The sequence below is a fragment of the Podarcis muralis genome, chromosome 7 (genome assembly GCF_964188315.1).
Source record: "Podarcis muralis chromosome 7, rPodMur119.hap1.1, whole genome shotgun sequence".
Classification (NCBI taxonomy): Eukaryota; Metazoa; Chordata; class Lepidosauria; order Squamata; family Lacertidae; genus Podarcis; species Podarcis muralis.
This window is the reverse complement of record NC_135661.1, coordinates 62,486,084-62,505,723: the sequence shown is the minus strand read 5'-3', so window position 1 is coordinate 62,505,723 and position 19,640 is coordinate 62,486,084. Positions and strand designations below refer to the sequence as shown.

The 19,640-nt window shown below is 47.6% G+C and overlaps 1 protein-coding gene across 10 annotated transcripts in view; it reads left to right on the top strand.

Annotated features, from left to right (window-relative positions):
* MAP7D1 (MAP7 domain containing 1) overlaps window positions 1-17,062 on the top strand; it is a 55,854-nt gene extending 38,792 nt beyond the window's left edge. For 4 of the 10 annotated variants that reach the window (XM_028738939.2, XM_028738940.2, XM_028738946.2 and 1 more), the window contains exons 6-18: window positions 2,175-2,285; window positions 6,075-6,197; window positions 7,648-7,793; window positions 7,980-8,101; window positions 8,810-9,069; window positions 9,893-10,088; window positions 11,567-11,747; window positions 12,620-12,724; window positions 12,989-13,042; window positions 14,016-14,079; window positions 14,509-14,617; window positions 15,582-15,784; window positions 16,252-17,062. In XM_028738939.2, coding sequence (XP_028594772.2) covers window positions 2,175-2,285; window positions 6,075-6,197; window positions 7,648-7,793; window positions 7,980-8,101; window positions 8,810-9,069; window positions 9,893-10,088; window positions 11,567-11,747; window positions 12,620-12,724; window positions 12,989-13,042; window positions 14,016-14,079; window positions 14,509-14,617; window positions 15,582-15,784; window positions 16,252-16,262 — 1,685 coding nt within the window. In that variant the 3' untranslated portion in view covers window positions 16,263-17,062. The remainder of the gene's footprint in view (window positions 1-2,174; window positions 2,286-6,074; window positions 6,198-7,647; window positions 7,794-7,979; window positions 8,102-8,809; window positions 9,070-9,892; window positions 10,089-11,566; window positions 11,748-12,619; window positions 12,725-12,988; window positions 13,043-14,015; window positions 14,080-14,508; window positions 14,618-15,581; window positions 15,785-16,251) is intronic. The other 6 variants (XM_028738943.2, XM_028738942.2, XM_028738944.2 and 3 more) reach the window with 4 other exon arrangements.
* Window positions 17,063-19,640: the final 2,578 nt, after the last annotated feature.

Here is a 19,640-nt window from a genome sequence, read left to right as displayed (position 1 = left end):
TCCCCTACTCCAAGACCACAACCGTTACAGCTCATGGGGACTGGCTAAGAGCTTGATCACTGCATGTCTTTTCCAGTGGATTGTAATGACTTCTCGCTGTGCCCTAGTTATAATCTACACCTAGTACTGTGACTCTGTACAGGACAGCTCTTCCTCCAGGGCAGGGGCCATACCTTCTCCAAATTGCAGTTTGTTATGACAAGTGAGACCTGCAACAAAATGTTGTGGCATATCCCCTCCTTCTGAGACAACCTTCCCACTTTAGGGTCCCACAGGCTGCTAGTTTGCAGCTCCCATCTTTCCTTGCCATTGGCTGTGCTGGCTGGGGCTGCTATATTGTCCAAGAGGATCTGAGAACCCAAGGTTGGGGAACCTGATCTTAGAGGAATGCTTCCATCTAGAACTCCCGCCAGTCTGAAATATGAGCTTTGTTCTCACCGGGGAGGACTGCATTTTGCAAAAAGAGGACAAATCGCATATTTTCCTTCCTCTGTTTCCCCCCGTTTGAGCTAGAAGGGTTTGAGTCAGCATCTTAGGCATTTTACAGCTCCGGGATACTCATTATAAGCTGTTAAGTTAGGTGTGGGGAACCCTAAATTTTGCTAAATTATAATTTCCATAATCCCTAGCCATGTGTGCTGGAGCTGAGGGGAGTTGTAGTTCAGCAAAATCTGGAGGGCCACAGGTTCTCCATCCCTGCTACCAGAGGAATGAGAGGGGGAAACAAGTCATTGTGGAACTTTCTCTCATGGGGCTGCATCATAGTTCCTTCAAGCGAACTATGCAACAAACTTAATATTTTACTATTATGAGCTACAATCATCTCACATACATATATACCCAGAAAAAAACTCTTTTATTTCCCACTATCTCCTATCAAATTGCTGAGGGCCTGTCCAAATGCCATAGAAATCTCTCTTCGTCTGTCAGAAATTTGCCTCAGAGAAAATTTCTTCCACAGTTTACCTCAGAAAATGCAACCAACTGGGGCACCTGCATCTCCAGCGCTTTGCCATCTCTCTCTGTGGACTCTTAAAAAAGTACTAGATTTTAACAAAAGTTGTTGGACCACAGTTAATCTTATCCATTAATTTCAGGTATGACTAACATTGCATCTGACCCTATATGTTTTGACATCAGGCTTTCATCAGTTCTGTCCTTCCCCAGAATCAATGAAAGGCCTACTGAGTGGCAGGTGACTTGGTTGCCATGGCAGCGAACATGGGCTGGTGGGCTTCTGACGGTGATGGCGGGAGTGGAAGGCCTGGCAAAAACTAACTACCAGTATCTACTGAACTATTATAACATCTTAGTAGTTGGGGGTACCAACAACTGCTAAATATTGAGGAAGAAGATCCAGCTATCTTTTGAGGCGTTTGGTTACCTATTCAGGCCCGAATCTCAGCATTGTTGCTTCAGAATGGAGATTCCTTCCTTGGAAAAACGCAAATCTTGCCATTTTAATTTGAAGAGTCTTGATTGTTTTCAGCCCAGTTTGTTGTTTGGTGTCTGAACCTGAAGAGGGACACACCTGTGGTTGGGCACAGCTATTTTCTGTACCACAGTCTGGCCTCCATCTTGTATTCGCTGTGATAATGGAAGTGTTTCATAACAGCGTTCAGGGATGCCAGGAACCTGGTATTTTAAATCTGCTACTAAGGTCCCAGCCTATATGTATTAATCATGGCAGCTTGATGGGACCTGATTTTGATAAAAGTGTAGCAGGAGCAGGCTATGAATTGGTGCCTGTACTTTCTGCTTTGGATGTGGAAGGAAAGGGTACTAGGCTCTTTATATCTTACCAAACAGGGCGTTTTTGTTTCTCAAAACCCAGGATGTACTGCTTTCCTGGAGCTGTATACTCTCAGGCAGTGAATGTGCCAACCCTCCTTGTGTCAGGCTGCGCCTTGGCATGCCATTGAACAAGGTGTGGTTGCGCTGTGGATCATCACGTGAACAGGTGGTGCTGGTCTTGTACCGTTGCAGACATGACACAAGATGGTGCAGGCTGGCGAACCAAACACCACACTCCGAAACCCCTCCACCAAATGTCTCCGTTCCTTTCCTGCTCCTTCCGCTGCATGACCTTTTGCCCTCTGCCCCTGCATGCTAGCATGTCCTCCACTTCCCACCCCCACCGCCCTTAACACCCGTGTGTCTTTTCCCTCTCGTAGGTGCGGGCAGGTGCTCCCTCTCTGCCGTAAATCTCCCCAAACATGTGGACTCTATAATCAACAAGCGCCTCTCCAAATCTTCTGCCACTCTCTGGAATTCGCCCAGTAGAAGTAAGAGACCCCTTGGGGCACCCAGCAGTGCCAGGGTGAGGGAGGGCAAGGGGCGATACTGATTTAAGACCTGTATCCATTCCTATCCCATTGGCCAAGGGCTGGCGAACACGTTTAAAGCAATTATTATTATTATTTAAGATACCTATAACACCATAAGAGTTGGGGTAGCAATTCCGCCCAAGCACAGAAGTACAGAATTTGGTATTCAGCAAAGAATTCAGCATTGTAAGAACCTCAGCTTTAATTCTTTTTAAAATGCAAGTTTATAGTCCTCCTTTGTGAATATGGATCCTGAACGGCAGGGTATGCAATAGGGAAAGTAAACGGGTAGGTCTGGGTGATAGGCACAGTGATAACAGAGACCCTGTTGTGCCCACATATCTGCAGTATGTGGAGAAGGAGGAGAAGGAGAGATTGTGGCTGAACATTAGGAGAAAGATGATGACAATAAAAAGAGCCATTTGACAATGGAACCAATGGTCTAGATAAAATAGAGTTGGTGGGCTCTCCCTCGCTGGCGGTCTTCAAGCAGAGGTTGGACCAAGTCATGTGCCGGGAAGGCTCTCATTCTGGACTTCCTGCAACTAACTCTGATTCTGAGGAAACAAACCACTGCCCCAAATAATCATGGGAACTGTAGTTCGTTAAGCGTGCTGAGAGTTGTTAGGATATCCCTATTCTTTTCAATGAGTTACAGTTCCCAGAGTGGTTTAACAAACTCGCTTTTCCCAGAGAACACAGAGTAAGTGCCTTGGTGCCAGGCTCCATGCAAGACGATGGGGCACAAGGCAGCCAGGTGCTGGATTTGGGCTGGGAGAGGGTCTGAGTAGGCAACGTGCTCAGATCTACCTCTTATGCAACATTAGGTTGCACCTTTTAACCTGCAATATCAATGTGTTACTTTCACAGCCCAGCCCCTATGCTTCATTACTAACGCTGGTCTACTCTCCAAGGTTGGTTCTAAACTGTTCCTACTCTTCAACTCAGCCTAACTTCAACCTGCAATATTAACACTGGACTACAATGTAAAGGCTGTTATTTGAACACTTGCTTTTCAGCTATATTCTTGCCATATTAGTTGCTCCTTTCCTATAGCTAATCCTAGGTTTGACGCAAGATAAAATAACCAGCCCTGGTCCGAATGATTCTTCCTTCCTGCCTGTCTGCCTTCCATTTTTTTAAAATAAAAAAATAGATATAGATACCACCAAATATACCAAAATCATTGAAAACAAATAAGTACTGTACTATAAAAGCAGCATTTAAAAGAAATGAGATAAGAATAAAAAGGTAAAGGTACCCCTGCCCGTACGGGCCAGTCTTGACAGACTCTAGGGTTGTGCGCTCATCTCTCTCTATAGGCCGGGAGCCAGCGCTGTCCGCAGACACTTCCGGGTCACGTGGCCAGCGTGACAAGCTGCATCTGGCGAGCCAGCGCAGCACACGGAAACGGCGTTTACCTTCCCGCTAGTAAGCGGTCCCTATTTATCTACTTGCACCTGGGGGTGCTTCCGAACTGCTAGGTTGGCAGGTGCTGGGACCGAGCAACGGGAGCGCACCCCGCCGCGGGGATTCGAACCGCCGACCTGATGATCGGCAAGTCCTAGGTGCTGAGGTTTTACCCACAGCGCCACCCGCTGAGATAAGAATAGCAGTATTCAAAATCAACCAATCGGTTAGATAATAGTAAATGAGTTTAAATCCTGCCCTTTGAAAGGCAAGCAAGGATGAAGCCAGGCAGGTGTTCATGGGGAGAGTGTTCCATAATCTAGGTGTTCCTGCATCAGGGATGGAGACCCTGTGGCCCTCCAGGTGTAGGATGTCCAGCTATCATGGTCGGTGGCCACACAATCTAGGTCAGATTGGGGGGAAAGTGGTTGAAGATGGAAGAAGCCAGAATTGAGGATGGGTAAAATGGATGGAGGTGGAGATGCTAACCAGGTGTTGGGACATCTGTGGCATTGAGCCATCCGGACTCTTGCTTGCTGACAAGAGGAACAGTTAAGAAAGCTGGTTTTCATATAGTGCTTTCTGAGTATTCAAAATGGTTCATGCATACTATCACAGTTGTCCTTACAAGACACTTGAGAGGCAGGGTGACATTATTTAGTCCCCTTATTTCAGATCAGGTGGGTTGGCCTGAGGTTAAGAAACTAGGACTTTTCAATAGCCTGCCTGATTAGCTTGTGGCACAGAAGTGCTGTCTGGGGCTGATGGAATTTGTAGTCCAAAACATCTGGAGGGCCACGGGTTGGAGCAGGCTTGTCTATTTTATCTCAGTAATGCCAGGTGTGAGTGCCACTGGCTCCCCAAGGTCTCAGCTAGAGGTTGGGCAGTTACCTGAGCCTTTCCACCCCAATGAACTTTTAGCTGGAGATGTCAGGAATGAGTCCGTGCAAAACAAGCATACGTGACCACTGGTGCCCTTTGCAGAAGAACCTCTTGAACACACACACACACACAGAGAGAGAGAGAGAGAGAGAGAGAGAGAGAGAGAGAGAGAGAGAGAGAGCTGACTTGCCACTGATCTTGGACACAGTGCTGAGATATACTTGCTCCACTTACTGCTCTTTCTATGCCCTTCCCAAGTCTCTCTCTTCCTCTCTGTGCTGCAGAGGATAGTATTTTCCCCCCTAGTTGTTTTGTTTCCTAGTTGCTTAGTGATGATTAAAAATACCCTGGCCATCTGAACAAGATTCTGGAAGAGGCAAAGTGAACAGCAGAGTGAGGAGAGGCCTGTGTCTGAGTCAAGAGGGGCCTGCAAAGAGAACCATTAGCCTCAGAGGGATTGTCCATGTGGAATGTAGGGTTGGGTGGTGCCCCCCACCCGCGGAGAAGGGGCTTTACCCAGAGCATCCCATTCAAGGCTTTGAAAAATATATTTGTGTTATTTGTTACTCCTCTCTACCCCAACCCCAAAATTCCTCTGTTCCAAGTGATCGTTGAGAAATGTCTCTATTTTATCTGATTTAATATAATCTTTTTTAAAAAAACAAAAACAAAACAAGTTATGCTGTAAGCTTGGTACAGGAAGCAGTTCCTACAATATCTGACAACACAAAGATGAAATACCCTACCAAAAAAAAGTTATGTGGTATTATTTAAAGTGAATTAAAAATCTGCCCCACTGTGACCATTGAAAATAAGGATTTCTTTCTGGAAGATGCTTGAGTCCCATTGTGGGATCTGTCATGCCCATACTTAAGCTACATACCGTTTGCTTCCTTCCCCCTCTTTGATACTGCAAACATCACATTTGTCAATATTGTGACTTGCTGCCTCCTGGCTCAATCCGTACACTGAAGACTTTATCAGGTGCTCCTGGTCCAAATCTTAATATGTGTCAATATTGTTTGCTAAATCGTCTTCCTTGCCCTGAAAGTCAACTTGTCACTGCAGAGTCACTACAGAGTCCTTTTACTCCTCGGGGGGGGGGGGGATGGCTTTGGTTAGTTTCTCAACCAAGTGGACCTAAGTACAAGCCCTGCATCTGGCAGACACCTCTCTCTCTTCTGAACTGTTCCTCTGCAACCAGCCCTGCATTTTGCTTAGGAAACAAAATGCCTTGTATTGGGTAGGCTTGGTCCCTGGCCTACTTTTGAGGAGAAAGTGATTCCGGAGTTTGTGCCTTGTTTGGAAGTCACCGGGAAGCAAACAACGAAATGGCGCCAAGACTCCCCTCAACTGAAAGCTGGAGGCTGAAGCTGGGCCTTGCAGAGTTGTTGAAACTGGAACTAGCAGGTCTTGGCCTAACTAGGAGCATTTTGTCTCCCTTTCCCCCACCAGATCGTAGCCTACAGCTCAGCCCCTGGGAGAGCAGCATCGTGGACCGACTCATGACGCCAACACTGTCTTTCTTGGCACGCAGCCGGAGTGCTGTGACACTTGCCGGCAACGGCAAAGACCAGGGTAAGTGGGAGCAGATGAGGGAACTGAAATGATATTGAGGGGGAGGACTTGTCCCATCTCTGGTTCAACACTATCACGACTGGGTGGGGATAGTTCTTTTTTGCCAGGGCTGGCCCAAGACATTTTACTGCCTGAGGTAGAAGAGCAAATGGCACCACTCACCCACCAACCAACCAAGCCAAGGTGATTTGAACACCAAAGACCAGCCAAGGCTCTCTCTCAACAATGGCAGAAACAACAACAGCAGTGATAAATTACATAATTTAATGATATTTGTGACACCTAAAATCCGCTGCCTGAGGCAGCTGCCTCACTCTGCCTAATGGTAGAGCTGGCCTTGATGCAGCACCTTTGCTGTTCTGCTAAACCCCTTCGTAAGTCCCACACTTTGAATCCTCCACCCTCTTCTTATAAGTATGTAACCCCTCCCCTTCGTCCCATTTAATTGGTGGGGGAAAGAGACACCCTTTTACTACTAACCATTGTGCCAAATGAGTATGAAAGACAACTAGCATTTCATTTGTTTTCACCCAACTCTCATCTTTATTCATTTACAAAACTTGTATCCCAACTCCCCCCCCCCCCCCCGCTTTTTTAAAGCAACCTCCATGTGGCTTACAATTTGAAAGCAGGAACAGAACATCATTAATTAAAACAATATAAAATCAGTGCTACAGTGTAGCAAGAATAAAACAGTAGTGTAATGAAGGGTATCAGCCAGATGAATTTAGCATGTTTCATCAATATTTCTAAAGCAGCTGTATTAGTACTTTGTATTTCAGAATGAGATATTTTAGAAGCAAAATTAAGGAATGCTGATTATGCTTAGCTTGCCCTCTTTTCAGTACATTGGACTCAGCTACATTAGTAAAGAAACAGCAATTTGAATGCACTATAAACATGCAACACCAGATGGCACCAGAGAGCAGGAAATTTTGAAACATGATTTTCCAGAGAGGTTTTTTTCTTTTGTTATAATGATCTAATTTCTGAGTTATTTATAAGGTGTGTCCTCCCACCCATCCCATGAGTCTAGATCCACCCATTGTTCGTAAAGGTTGTGGAGTGGGAACAAAGTAGTATCTCCGTATTGTCAGATTTCATTTACAGACTTTTATTTGCAAATAGTTTTATCTTTCACCTGTGCTTTGGAACTCCCTGCCTAGTGTCCCACATTCTATTGTTTTAGATGCCTGCTGAAAACTTATTTTTATTTCAGCAGCCCTACCCAGGCACACCATTTACTTATATGTGTTTGCTTTGTGTGTGCGCGCGTATATGTTTGTGGGTATCAGCTGTGCTTTATCTACAATTGTATTATGTATTTCTCTTAGTGCGCTTTGTGATTAAGCAGTTCATAAATCGTTCTAAATAAATAAAATACTCTTGGGCCTTCTTGTGCTCTGCTCTCTGGCTGGCCTATTGACAACTCCTCTCTCTCTTGTTCCAGCAGTACCTGTGTGCCCCCGCTCAGCCTCTGCCAGCCCCCTCAGCCCCTGCAATAACCAGCGCCTGCATCATCGCTGTTCAGAGCGACGGCGGCCAGCAACCAGCAGCCCTGATGTGACACCCCGGCGCAAGGCTGAGGCCTCCCCTGTGAGTGACTGTATGCTCTTTCCCTCTCTCTCTCTCCCCCACATCCCCACCACTGATGAGCCGCCTATGTCCATGTTCATGACATAGGATGCTCTTTGAACATTTTGTATTTGAGCCTGACTGCCGTTGTCCTTGTTGGTGCTTCTACCAATCGCTCACTCCCTCTACACTGCCTCATTTCCCCAGAAAAAGAAGGAGAAGAAGGATAAAGATCGGGAAAACGCCCAAGAGAAAAACGCCCTAGCGCTTCGCAAACGCAAGTCTATGCCGTCATCCCAGCCTCGCCAGCCGCACACACCTGAGAACAGGTAGGAGGAGCTCCTAGGGTGTGTGTGTGTGTGTGTGTGTGTGTGTGTGTGTGTGTGTGTGGTTCTGCTACTCCATCTTGACTTGAGATTTGGCAGATCTTAGTTTAGCACTGCCAAGCAGGGCTCTCTGCATCAGGCTTTGCAGCGGTGCTGTTCCCTACCTATCCTCAGGAACACCAGGACAGTAGCCGTGGTTACCTTTTATTAGGCATGGGGAACCTCAGGCTCAGGAGCCAAATGCTGCCCTCCAGACCTCTCTGTCTGGCCCTTGAGACTATTCTCCAACTCGGCCTCCTCCTCAGGCCACACCGCTGACTAGCCATGGTCCACACTCCCCTCCCATTTTTCTGCTGGGCTTGACTTTATTCTTGACTCTTGCTTGCTTGGATGGATGGACAGTGTAGACACCTCTTGACTTTTTTGGGTGGCCTACTAGAATCACAACCATTGTCACACCGCCATTGGCACGAGGCACCTGGAAGGCAACCCATGAGGGAATGTGGCCCCTAAGCTAAAAAACGCTTCCCCAGTTCTGCTATTAGGCTGTGGCCACATACTGAGTGAACTAGGAATAAGTTTACATTTGCCCTCACTGGTTCTCGGTAATTTGGGCCTAGCCTGGCATCAGGTCAGCAGGACAGTGCTGGTTGGCTGGTAAGGTGCAGCAGCTTTTCCTTTCCCATCTGACTGTGTGTATTTGTGTTCCAGCAGCCCAGGCCCCAAGCCCAGGCCTGCATCTCCAGCTGTTGCCAAGCAACGCCCAGCCTCACCTAGCACAGGCCCTGGTTCTCCACATCGGGCAGGCCTGAATCGCAGCGCTCAGTCCTCGCCCAAAGTGCGGCCTCGCAGGGAGCACAACGGGCAGCCAAAGGTCCGTGAACGCAAGGATGAGCAGAAGGAACGAGGGTCAGCTTCCCCGGCTCCAAGTGAGACCCCCAAGGTCACGGGGAGCAGCGAAACAGCACAAGGTGAGGCCTTATGAGCTGGAGTGTAGTGCAAACCTTGTGTGTCTCCAGGAGAATGGCCTCTAGCATGCTATAAAATGTCTTAGTGCTCTGGAGCAATATCCTGGTCTCCATTGTGGAGGGATTTTGAGTGAAGGTTTTCTCCTCTTCTTAGAGAGGTGTTCTAACCACATATTGGTATTCCACTGACATTTGAAAAGACACTGGCATTGCCTTGGTCCCTTGAACAAGTCCTGTTTCAATTGCTGTGTTGTTTTAAATAAGATAGATTTATGGCATATCTTAATTACTGGTGTTTTTATTGTTTATTACAAATGTTTTCATAGCAAGTAAAATTTATATCCTGCCCTTCCTCCAAAGGAGGCCAGAATGGCAAATATGTCAGTACTAAAACAATACAATTAAAACTTCTAAAAAGTGTTTAAAGAGCCTTCTAAAACCAGGTGAAAACTCCTAAAAACCATCACCTCCTCTCAAAACTAATAATTTCAGGGTTGCCAGGGACAGGTCTTTCAGCCATCCAATGCCTGAGTAAACAGAAATGTTTTTAAATTCCTCCTAAAAGGAGGCAGACAACCTGGGAAGCACCACCAAGAAGGCCCTGTGTTGCATTTCACAGCCAGCCGGCCAGCTTCCCAGTGGGAGCACCACCAACAATTAATTGTAATGTTTTATCCGTTGTGTATTTTAATTATGAATGTTTCTGTTTTTAGTTATTGTGTAGCTGGCTTTCATGCTTTGTAAACTGCCTAGAAGCCTTCTCTGCCACTGAACAGTACATAAATTAAAATTCAGTGAAGATGACAATGTGTTTGGGGCTCTGCAGATGCTGCCGCTCCCTCTGGGGCTGCGAGTCCAGTGCCAGCTCCTCCTCCTCCTCCTCCTCCAACTCCAGGCAAGCCCATGGCAGGCACCACAGACCGAGAGGAAGCCGCCCGGCTCCTGGCTGAGAAACGGCGCCAGGCACGGGAGCAGCGGGAACGAGAGGAGCAAGAGCGCAGGGAGCAGGAGGAGCAGAAGCGGTGAGTCCCTGGGTTGAGATTGATCAGCCATTTAGACGTTCAGGTTTCTAGACCTTATGATGTTCATTGTGCAGGTGGAGCATAAAGCTGGTGAAATCCTAGAATCCCAGATGAAGCTGAGGCATAAGAGGCATAAGACCCCCCCCCACTTCCCTTGGAGGCAATGTTTTGCTGGCATGTTGCCCCCACAACCCACCAGTCTTTTGGTCTTCACGTTGTTGCCTCTTCACTTTCTACCAAGTTCTTGTTTAAATATTTCAGTTTCTTTTGAGGGGGAAATGGAAGCAGAATAAATAAATGCAAGCATCTCCATTAGGCTGCAAGATGTGGGCTTTCTTGGCAAATCATTTAGGGGTTTTCAGTAGAGAATTTGGATTCATGTTGTGCTCAGGACACATGCAACAGGTTGAGTGAGGGCTTGGTTTAGCTTTATTAAATTTGTTCATTGGCATCCAACAACCAAAGGAAGCTCCAAAACAACTTGCAGAAAGAGAAATAAAACATTCAAGTACAAGCAATGGCAATCTATCCTGTAAAATAATGCAAATTTACTAAAAGTGTCCATCCAATTAAAAGCAAATAGAGCCACACCTCTTCAAAACAAATGTCAACACCACAAAATAGCTACTGAAAGCCAAAATCATTATTGTTCTCCAGATGCCTGTGATTAAATAAATATCTGCCAGGGAAACCTCCCTGCGGAGATCATTCCATAATCGGGGCAAGGGGTGGGGCTTTGACAGAAAAGGCTTGTTCTCTTCTTGCCACCCTCCATCTCTTGAAGTGGGCACACTGAGAACCCTGAGAGATGTTTCACTCGTGTTTAGCTTGCAAACCTGTTTTCAGGCCCTTGAATGATAATAACGCAGTGCATTTGACCATGTGTATATTCTATCATTGTCCAGATCTCTGGAATTAGGGCAAAATCTTTCCAGAGCAGGGGATGTGGCTTCCAGGCCAGGTCTTAACATAATATCAGATCCCATTTTTTGTACTTTCCCCCCAGTATAGAGGAAGGGCTGAAGGGCAAAACACCTGCTTTTCATACAGATCTTTGGTTCAATATCTGGTATCCCTATGTAAGGCTGGGAGAGACCTCATCTGAAATCCTGGAGAGCCACTATTCATCAGTGTAAACCAGGGCCGGCCCACCCATGAGGCAAAGTGAAGCAACTGCCTTAGGCAGCAGGATCCAGAAAGGCAGCAGATACCAATGTAGATCTTTCTCCCCCACCCCCTTTCTTTCTGATGTAGATCTTCACTTACCCCTTTTTCCCTGGCAGGGAGGAAGGTGCCATTTTGTGGTCTGCCTCAGGTGTCAAAATGTCTTGGGCCAGCCCTGGTGTAAACAATATACTAAGCTAAGTGGACCAGTGGCCAGACTCCGTAAAAGGCAACTTCCTATGTTCTCCCCGTGGAAGTGGGAGGGTGGATGGGCAGGAAGCAGCTGTTGTAATGGTGATGTTTGGTACCCTTAGGCGCCTAGCAGAGGAGCGGGCTCAGCAGGATGCCAAAGATCGGCTACAGCAACAGGCTGAGCTCGCCAGGTTGGAGGAGGAGCGGCGGCAGCAGGAGGAGGAGCGGGCCCAGCAGGAGGAGCGCGAGGCCCAGGATCGGGCCCGAGCTGAGCAGGAAGAGCAAGAACGGCTGCAGAAACAAGTGTGTTTGCTGGGGTTTTTATTTGCTGCTTCTCAGGGACTGCAAGAAACAATATAAAACAGTTTTAAACAGTTTAAAAAACTTACAGTTAAAAAATTACCTCTAGGTAGGGACGGGAGAGACCCTGTCTGAAGTCCTGGAGAGCCACTGCCTGTCAGTGTATACAGTACTAAGCTAAATGGACCAATGGTCCGGTCTACGGTAGAGCAGGGATGGCCCTATCATTGGAAAACTGAGATGGCCGCCTCAGGTGGCAAACGCTGGAGGGCAGGCAGGGGTTGGCAAGATGTTGGAGAGCAAGGCATCATGCAGCCTGTGCTGCACCTCCTATGCTAGGCCACAGACTGCTATGGGGCACTTTGATTGTGTAAACCTACATTTTATGGTCTTTGCTTGAATCCCTCCAGCAAAATAATACCATGCTAAAGGCACCCTAAGGCTCACGTGCCAGTCTGGTTTTACTTGGTACATGAAATTGTGTGAGTGTATGGACAGTTTTGCCTCAGATGACAGAATGTCTTGGACTGGGGCTGTAATGCAGGGTTGGTGTGCTTTTCAAGGGAGAGGGTGCTTTCAGGCACTTGGGGGCATTTTAGGGAACCAGACAGGATGGAGAAGCACTGCCATCTAGTGGTAGCAACTGGTTACATTTTCTTGGGTGGAAATTACGTTTTGATTCCCTATGAATTTGGGAGAGTGGGTCGCTGCAATTTCTCTCTTTGATTACTGTGTTGGGCCCCATGTCCCTGGCAAGCAAATTAGGATAGGCGTGATTGAAGTGAACACACTTGCTGTGATTTAATCAGCAAATTCAGGTTGCATGATTTGTTTTGACTTCACCCAAATGTATGAACTTGTCCTGTTGGCTGCAGAGGGAGGAAGCAGAGGCCCGTGCACGCGAGGAGGCCGAGCGCCAGCGGGTGGAGCGTGAAAAGCATTTCCAGCGGGAAGAACAAGAGCGGCTGGAGCGGAAGAAGGTGGGTGTGCCTTTCTCTGCAGGGGTGTGTGTGGTGACTGAACAGCCCAGATTGTCTGGATAGGCGGCTGTCTCACTCTGCCCAATGGTAGGGCCGGTCCTGCACAATTGCAAAATACAAAGTGATCACTTGTACACCACAAGCAAAGGCTTGCACTGCTTCCTCCCACTCCCAGTTGGCACCCATGGCTGAGAAAGTGGCAAATGTTTGCCTGTGAACAGGGATAATGTCTGACAACCTTCTTCCTCCTCTTTCTCTCTGCAGCGGTTGGAGGAGATCATGAAGAGGACACGAAAAGCAGATGGAGCTGATGCCAAGGTGAGTCATTCTTCAGAAAACGGGTCAGGGATGACGTCTTTTTATTTAATTTATGTCTTGCCGTTCTTCCATCATGGACCCCCAAGGCTGCATACGTGTGGTTCTCACAAGGTCCCCCATCCAAGCACTGACCAGACCTTGACCTGCTTAACTTCAGCAAAGCCTCAGGTGCCTTCATACCCCATGCCCTAGGGCTGGCTTGCTCTTAAGCAGGTGGTGAGCCACTGTTTGCTGGGCCAAGGGACTTTGGTACCTAGAGCAGAACATGCAATTGGCAGCCCTCATTATTAATGATACACCAACTGCTCTTGCACAACACCTCTCTGTGTTTCTATGGTACTTTTGCAGGAGGGCTTTTCGGATCTGACCTCAGTGCAACCCATAATCTGCCACCTCATGGTCAGACACTCTCTGGGCCCTTGAGCTCTTCATCCCAGGGACCTTTGCAGGACCTCCTGAAAGGCAAGGCGGGCCTGCTTCTACACCAGGAAACAAAACGGGCCAAGCTTAACTTCTCCAGTGTGCTTGTTCCAGACCTCCTCTCTCCGTGGCCTCTGGGACAGGATGACAGTACAGTAGTCAATCAGTCAGATTTACTTGTTCATCACAAAAATACAAAGTCTGTGTGGGCTGTAGCCAGGTCAAGTCCTCGGAGTACCCCATTGTAATCTATTGGACATGACTAACTTAGTTCCATTTATTTCGTAGGGTCTACTCAGAGATAAATTTAGTTAGAAGTACATTTCACTAGAAGTACATTTTAGCATTGTTGGTCTCCAGCACGCAGGACCCGCCCCCCCTGCTCCATGCTGTACAGTGAAATTACAACTGATCCTTTGAGCTGCTAAAACAACACAGGAACCTTATATGTAGTGTATTTATCCCTATCCATGAACAAATACAGTAACAGATTTTCTCCCTCTTACTGCCTGGAGAATCAGGCACATTTAACTGTTGGCATTTGTTTTTGCAGAAGAAAGACAACAAGAAACTTGTGAATGGGAAGGAAGGGAAACAAGAGGGCGAGGCAGACACAGGTGAGAACCACCCCTTGTACCAGATGCTCTGCTAATTATGAAAGGGCAGGATCACAGGCTGGTTTGGGAATCTGGCCCCCTGCAGTTCTGAATCCAGGTCCTAACTCCAGGATAATGCCCACTCTCTAGTCAGCTATACTTTTGTCCAGGCTGTGTCCATAACAAATAGTCAAGGAGAGGGAGCTGCAGTCACAGGTAGCAAAGACCTGACTTGCAAGCATCTGGATACAGACAGTGAGATGGGCTTGACCAGGAAGAGGGCATAACTTGACCAAGGAAGTCTTTGTAGCACTTCCAAGCAATTGAAAAGGTTTGTAGCAAACGAGTTGAAGCCTGAGGCTGCCTCAGAGGGTTGCATGGCTGGGGTCTCTGTCCCTGGATTCAAAGGCCTCTTGTGGCCCATAACAACCTCTTTTCCTACATTCCCAGATGGAGAAAAGCGCCCTGGAAGCCTTCCCAAGGAAGAGGAGCTGCCCGAGATGCAGGCGTCAAGTCCAGCCGGTCGCAAGGGGCCAGCCCCTGAGGGGACCCAGCACAGGTACCATCTACAGCAGGAGTGACGTGTTCTTAGCTCAAGTTGGTGCCAGTTCCTCTGTTACAGGAGCAGTATAGTTGCTACTTCCCTGAGATCTTTCCTACACCAAAATGAATGAATGTGTACATGGCAGGCCGGGGGGAGAGGGGATGTCATGTGCGAAGGACCACCAGGGGTAGGAGAAGCATCTATAGTGCTACTCTTCCCCAGGGCTTCCTGTCCTTCTTCATCACGGTTGTGTGACCTGTGGAGTTTGTGGGAAGCAGAATAAACCAAGTGACAGAGAGGGGTTTTAAACACATTGCCAGAAGATGGTTTATTATTGCCTCACCCAAGATGTTTTGGGCTACAATTCTCTTCAGCAGGCTGATGGGAATTGCAATCCAAAACAACTGGAGGGCACTAGGTTGGGAAAGGGTAGTTTATTGTAACACAGACAACAAGACCAACATTCTTTGGATCACCAGAACCTTTATCTGGGGTAACTAGCCTTAAGACTAGACATTCTCACATGGTCGCGCCTAGGAAATTCCAGTGGGGACAAACATTTGTACGAGTTGTTGTGTTTTTCCCATGGTGCAGTGTCTGCATATTCTGCCCATTACTGAATACTTTATTCAGAATACACAATTCTGAATACTTTCCTTTAAAAAAAAGCAGGTTGCTAGTCCTTATGGTTGCAGATAGGCCAAAAAGAAGTGGACAGTGCTTGGTGTAATCTCAGAACCCAGATGGAGAGTGAGTGTGTCTCTGTGTGTGTCTTACCTGGAGCAGAACAGATTGTGCAGTGTATGCGACTTGAGGAGGGCTTGATTTTGATTGCAGTTTTCCACTCTCTGTGGTACTGGATTTTCTTTTTTTTGTTGTACACTGCCACCCACCCTCCTTGCTTTCTTCTTCCCTCTTTGAAACAGGCCTTTGCTTGCCACATCTCCATCTGACACCCTCTCCTCTCTTTTGGTTGCAGCTGTCCTGTGGCTCCTGCCCTGTCCCTGGTGAACGGCCTGCAGCCCAGCAAGCACGAGAACGGCTTTTCCTCCCCCAAGGAGCCCAGCGGGCGGGAGCACCCCGTGAGCCCCGGGTTGAGCATGGCTGGCGAGCCCATCCTGCCTTTTGCCAACAAGGAGCCCTTCCTCAGCAAGGCGGTAGCAAAGCCCCCACAGATCACAGGTGAGGGACTGCCCCTTTTTTGTCCAGCAAAGTTCAGGAGCTTTAAGCAAGTTAAAGGGTGTGCTTCATATGCAAAAAACTGGCCCAACAAATGCCCTGAATAGAGGCAGTGGCAGGCAGGCAAATGGTCTGGAAGTCAGTGCAGAGGATGTGAACTTTTATTGGGATCAAACGGTTCTTAGGGTCCCATGGGCCCAAGTTGTTCAGGGCTTTGTGAATTAGCACATAACCGTTGAACCTGGCCTAGTGGTAAACATGGTCCACCTAACGTAGCATTGCCTGTTACACTGATTCCAGAAGCCAAGGCTTATTGGTGCTTGTGAAAAGCCATAATCAGTTCCTAAATGGCAGGAGCTAAGCAGCTGGTTTTGGCCAATTCTTTTTTGGAGGCAGGAGGTAGGCTAGAAGATGCTCTGCAGCTCTTCCAAGTCTCTCTGATCCCTTTTTAACTTATTTCTCTCCTGCAGAGGTTCTGTAAAGCAGCGACGCCAGCCTCCCCCACCCCAAAGGATGGGTGCAAACAAGGTGCCAACTCCAGGCTAGCTCTAACCAGAAGATCAGCCCAAGGCTCCCCAACCTGCAAGGATCGAGGAGGTGTCAGGAGCCAGGCTGGGGGCGGCCCAGCCCCACGGACTCTTCTCTTTTCTCTTACTGTTCTCATTTTATGATTATGATTATTTTTTTAATATGCACCTTATCAGACTGACCCTCAACCCATAGCTCATCCCAGACGATATAATCACATAGTTATTTAACTGGCTGGGTACAAAGGATGTTAATAATGTACATAAACTTCAGTGTTAGCATGGGATTACGCAAGCAGTTACCTCTGTGGTATCGCTGCCCCAAAACATGTATTCATGGGAGATGCCTTTGGTGGGTTACTTTTTTTAAATGTGGGCTGAGTCATGGCAGGGGAGATTGGATCCCTTGTACACGGTTGGGGTCTGTGTGCAAGAGTGTGAGTATGTGTGTGTGTGTGTGTCTGCCTGTTACAGCCAATGGAAAGCGTCTAGATTTCTAATTTAAACTCTCACTATTGGTCCCAGCCAGAATACCTGCAGGAGTGTGTGTGTGTGTGTGTGTGTGTGCACCATTAGCCACTCAACAACTGCCGTTGTCCTACACACTGTGCTTTTCTTGGGTGCTGCTGTTTCTGTGTGTGTATGTGTTTCGTGTGTGCGATGGCTGGGGCTGTGTTTCGCTCAGAGTCATTGTGACAGTATTATGCATCTGAACAACCTTTTGTGGACAATAAAATGGAGAAATGGCAGGTGACATCTCTTCTTTGGGCTGAATGTTTACAGGCTGTGCTGGGTTTACCTGCTGGAAGGACTGGGACAGTAAGCAACCTCATGCCACCTGCAGAACAGTTTATTCCTACAGTTTACAGTGGTTTGGAGCTATGGGACAGTAGCCATGTTCTCCATCCCAGGGCACTTCAGACCCTGGAGACAGGTAGAGAGAAGCAGATGGAATAGTATGCATACAGCCTCAGTAATTTTGATGCTCTGGTGGTCAGTTTAGACAGTTACCAGAACCAAGTGGCTTTTCCTGAACAGTACCACTTCAGTATGAAGAGGAGAAGGAAGTGGAACTTTTCTGGAGTTTTCTGTGGGGGCGGGGAGTACTAAAAATACAAAAAGATACTAGTCTTGTCTCCTCCAAATTTGGTCAAGAATCTGAGTCCGGGATGGTGCTATGCAGAGGAAATCTCTCAATGACTGGGCTGACCAGCAAGCAACCCCGGGCGTCCCCATCTGCACACCTTATTTTCTCTTCTATAACTGAACAGCTGACATTAATTCCTGTGGAGCAATGTATAATAATGCAGTGCACTGGAGGACAATGGTTCCTCCACTGCCAGGAGCATCATGGGGGCAGGGGAGAGAGAGCAATGCCTCCTTTCTCAAGCGTAAGGCAATGTACAGTAAATAAATTGCATTAGACACACAAACCACAAACCTAACAATAAGCAGCACAAGAAAACCCAGACAACCACCAACTGACTAAAAACCCATCAGAAGCTTGCTAGAGGAGGGGAAAGAGGTACCACTTGCCCGAGAGCCTGGCAGAGAACCAGCGGGATCCCTACAAAGAAATACCTAAAGAGAAGAAGCCGCTGAAGTTTCACCTTTTCCTCCACACCTTCCGGAGGAATCAAAACCTGAGAAGCCCAAGTGGCTGAAATGGGGGGGGGGGGGGAATTGTGTGCATGCAGCGTGGGAGTCGGGGAGAGCCCCCCTCCCACACCTGTTGCCATTGGCAGAGGCTGCCTCTGTTGATGGCCCTACCCTCCTCCTGGGGACTTCTTGATATAGGGTTGCCAAAATCTCAAAAAAGAAATTTGCCAAAAAACTACACTTCCGACATGGGTTGCCATACGTCCGGATTTTCCTGGACATTTTTAGCAATTTTCCACCCGGGCACTGTTTTTGATGGCCAAATCCCTCTAAGTCCAGGAAATTGCAGACATATGTCAACCCTACTTAATAGAGCGCAGAGCAGAGAGCATCTGCAGGCGGGAGAGGTTGGGATGGGGAAGCTGGAATCCTGATTTTAGTCCTGCAAACGGCCTTGTGAGCTGGCTTTCTTTGGAGCTCAGTTTTCAAGGTTCTTGTTACTGTTAGAGAAGCGAAGATAGTTTCAAAGTTATTTTCCCCCTCCCCTTTTTTTTACCCCTAGTCAGGGCGAGGGATGCAATTTCCCCAACAGGCCACATGCTGTTTGCATTGCCTGCCGGCTGAAACTCTTATGGAGTGCTGAATGGGAGATGGTTTCAGCATTGATGGTTCTGGATGTTCCCATTTCTCTGCATTGCTTGTTTGGAGCACCAGCTGAGCTCTTCAAATGAGCTCTCACCTCCTCTCCCTCCCCGGTGGTTTTAGACCTTGAGATCTAAGTGATACCTGGAAATGCCCAAGTAGTTTCCGTGCTTTGGAGAAAAGCTGCAATAGTAACAGTTCTACAAGTTTGGGTTCAACATCTGGATGAAATGGGCTTCTGTTTTCCAAGCAGGGGAAAAAAAAGGTTGGCTTTTTGAGCAGCAGCTGGAGACAGCAACCTTAAAAGAATAATCCTAAACATGAATTGGAAACCAGTGTGACTTACTTGGGAGCAAATGTATTTTGGAGCAAGGTTCTAGTGTGAAATGCAGAGATGGTTCCTCTCATGAGTCCCAGCCAGTAGGGCCAGTTCTTGTCAGGAGTAATGGGAAGGCCACAGATTAGGCATCCTGACTCAATCCATTTTGATTCTTGCATCCTTATCCAGGTCACTGAAGTGAGAGGCTGCTGAATAGTCCTCGTGATTTGTAATTAACTCATCCTTTCTAGGCTTGCTTTGAGTTACTTTCTAGAGATAGATGCTGGCATCTCCAAGGGGTGGTTGGTGCTTGTACATTTGATGCTGCCTTGTGCATGTGTCCAGCACCCCCTTGGGGACTACTAAATTTTGCCACACCTGGAAGATTAGAAAGATTAAAGATGGCGAAGAAACAAAGTGAGTTCTCCTTTTTAAATTCCTTCCTCCAGCTAAAAATGCGGCAGATGTTTCCTTTAAGGATTTTGCTGCCCACCCTTGTAATTTTTAATATTGTGGCTTGAGTTGGTCAGGGACAGTTTGCTATTCTCCGCCTTGCCAAACCCTTCTCCATGGCAACTTGCTTTATCACAGGGATGGGGAGCCAACTGTAGCCCTGCAGATGGTGCTAGACTTCAATGCCCAGCATTCCTGCCTAATTGCCATGCTGGATGGAGCTGTTGAGAGTTGGGTCCCAACAGCCTCTGGAGGGTCACGGCATCCTCCTATCTACTCTGTAGTTTGTCCATGTGTACTGTGTTGGTCCTGTGGGGAA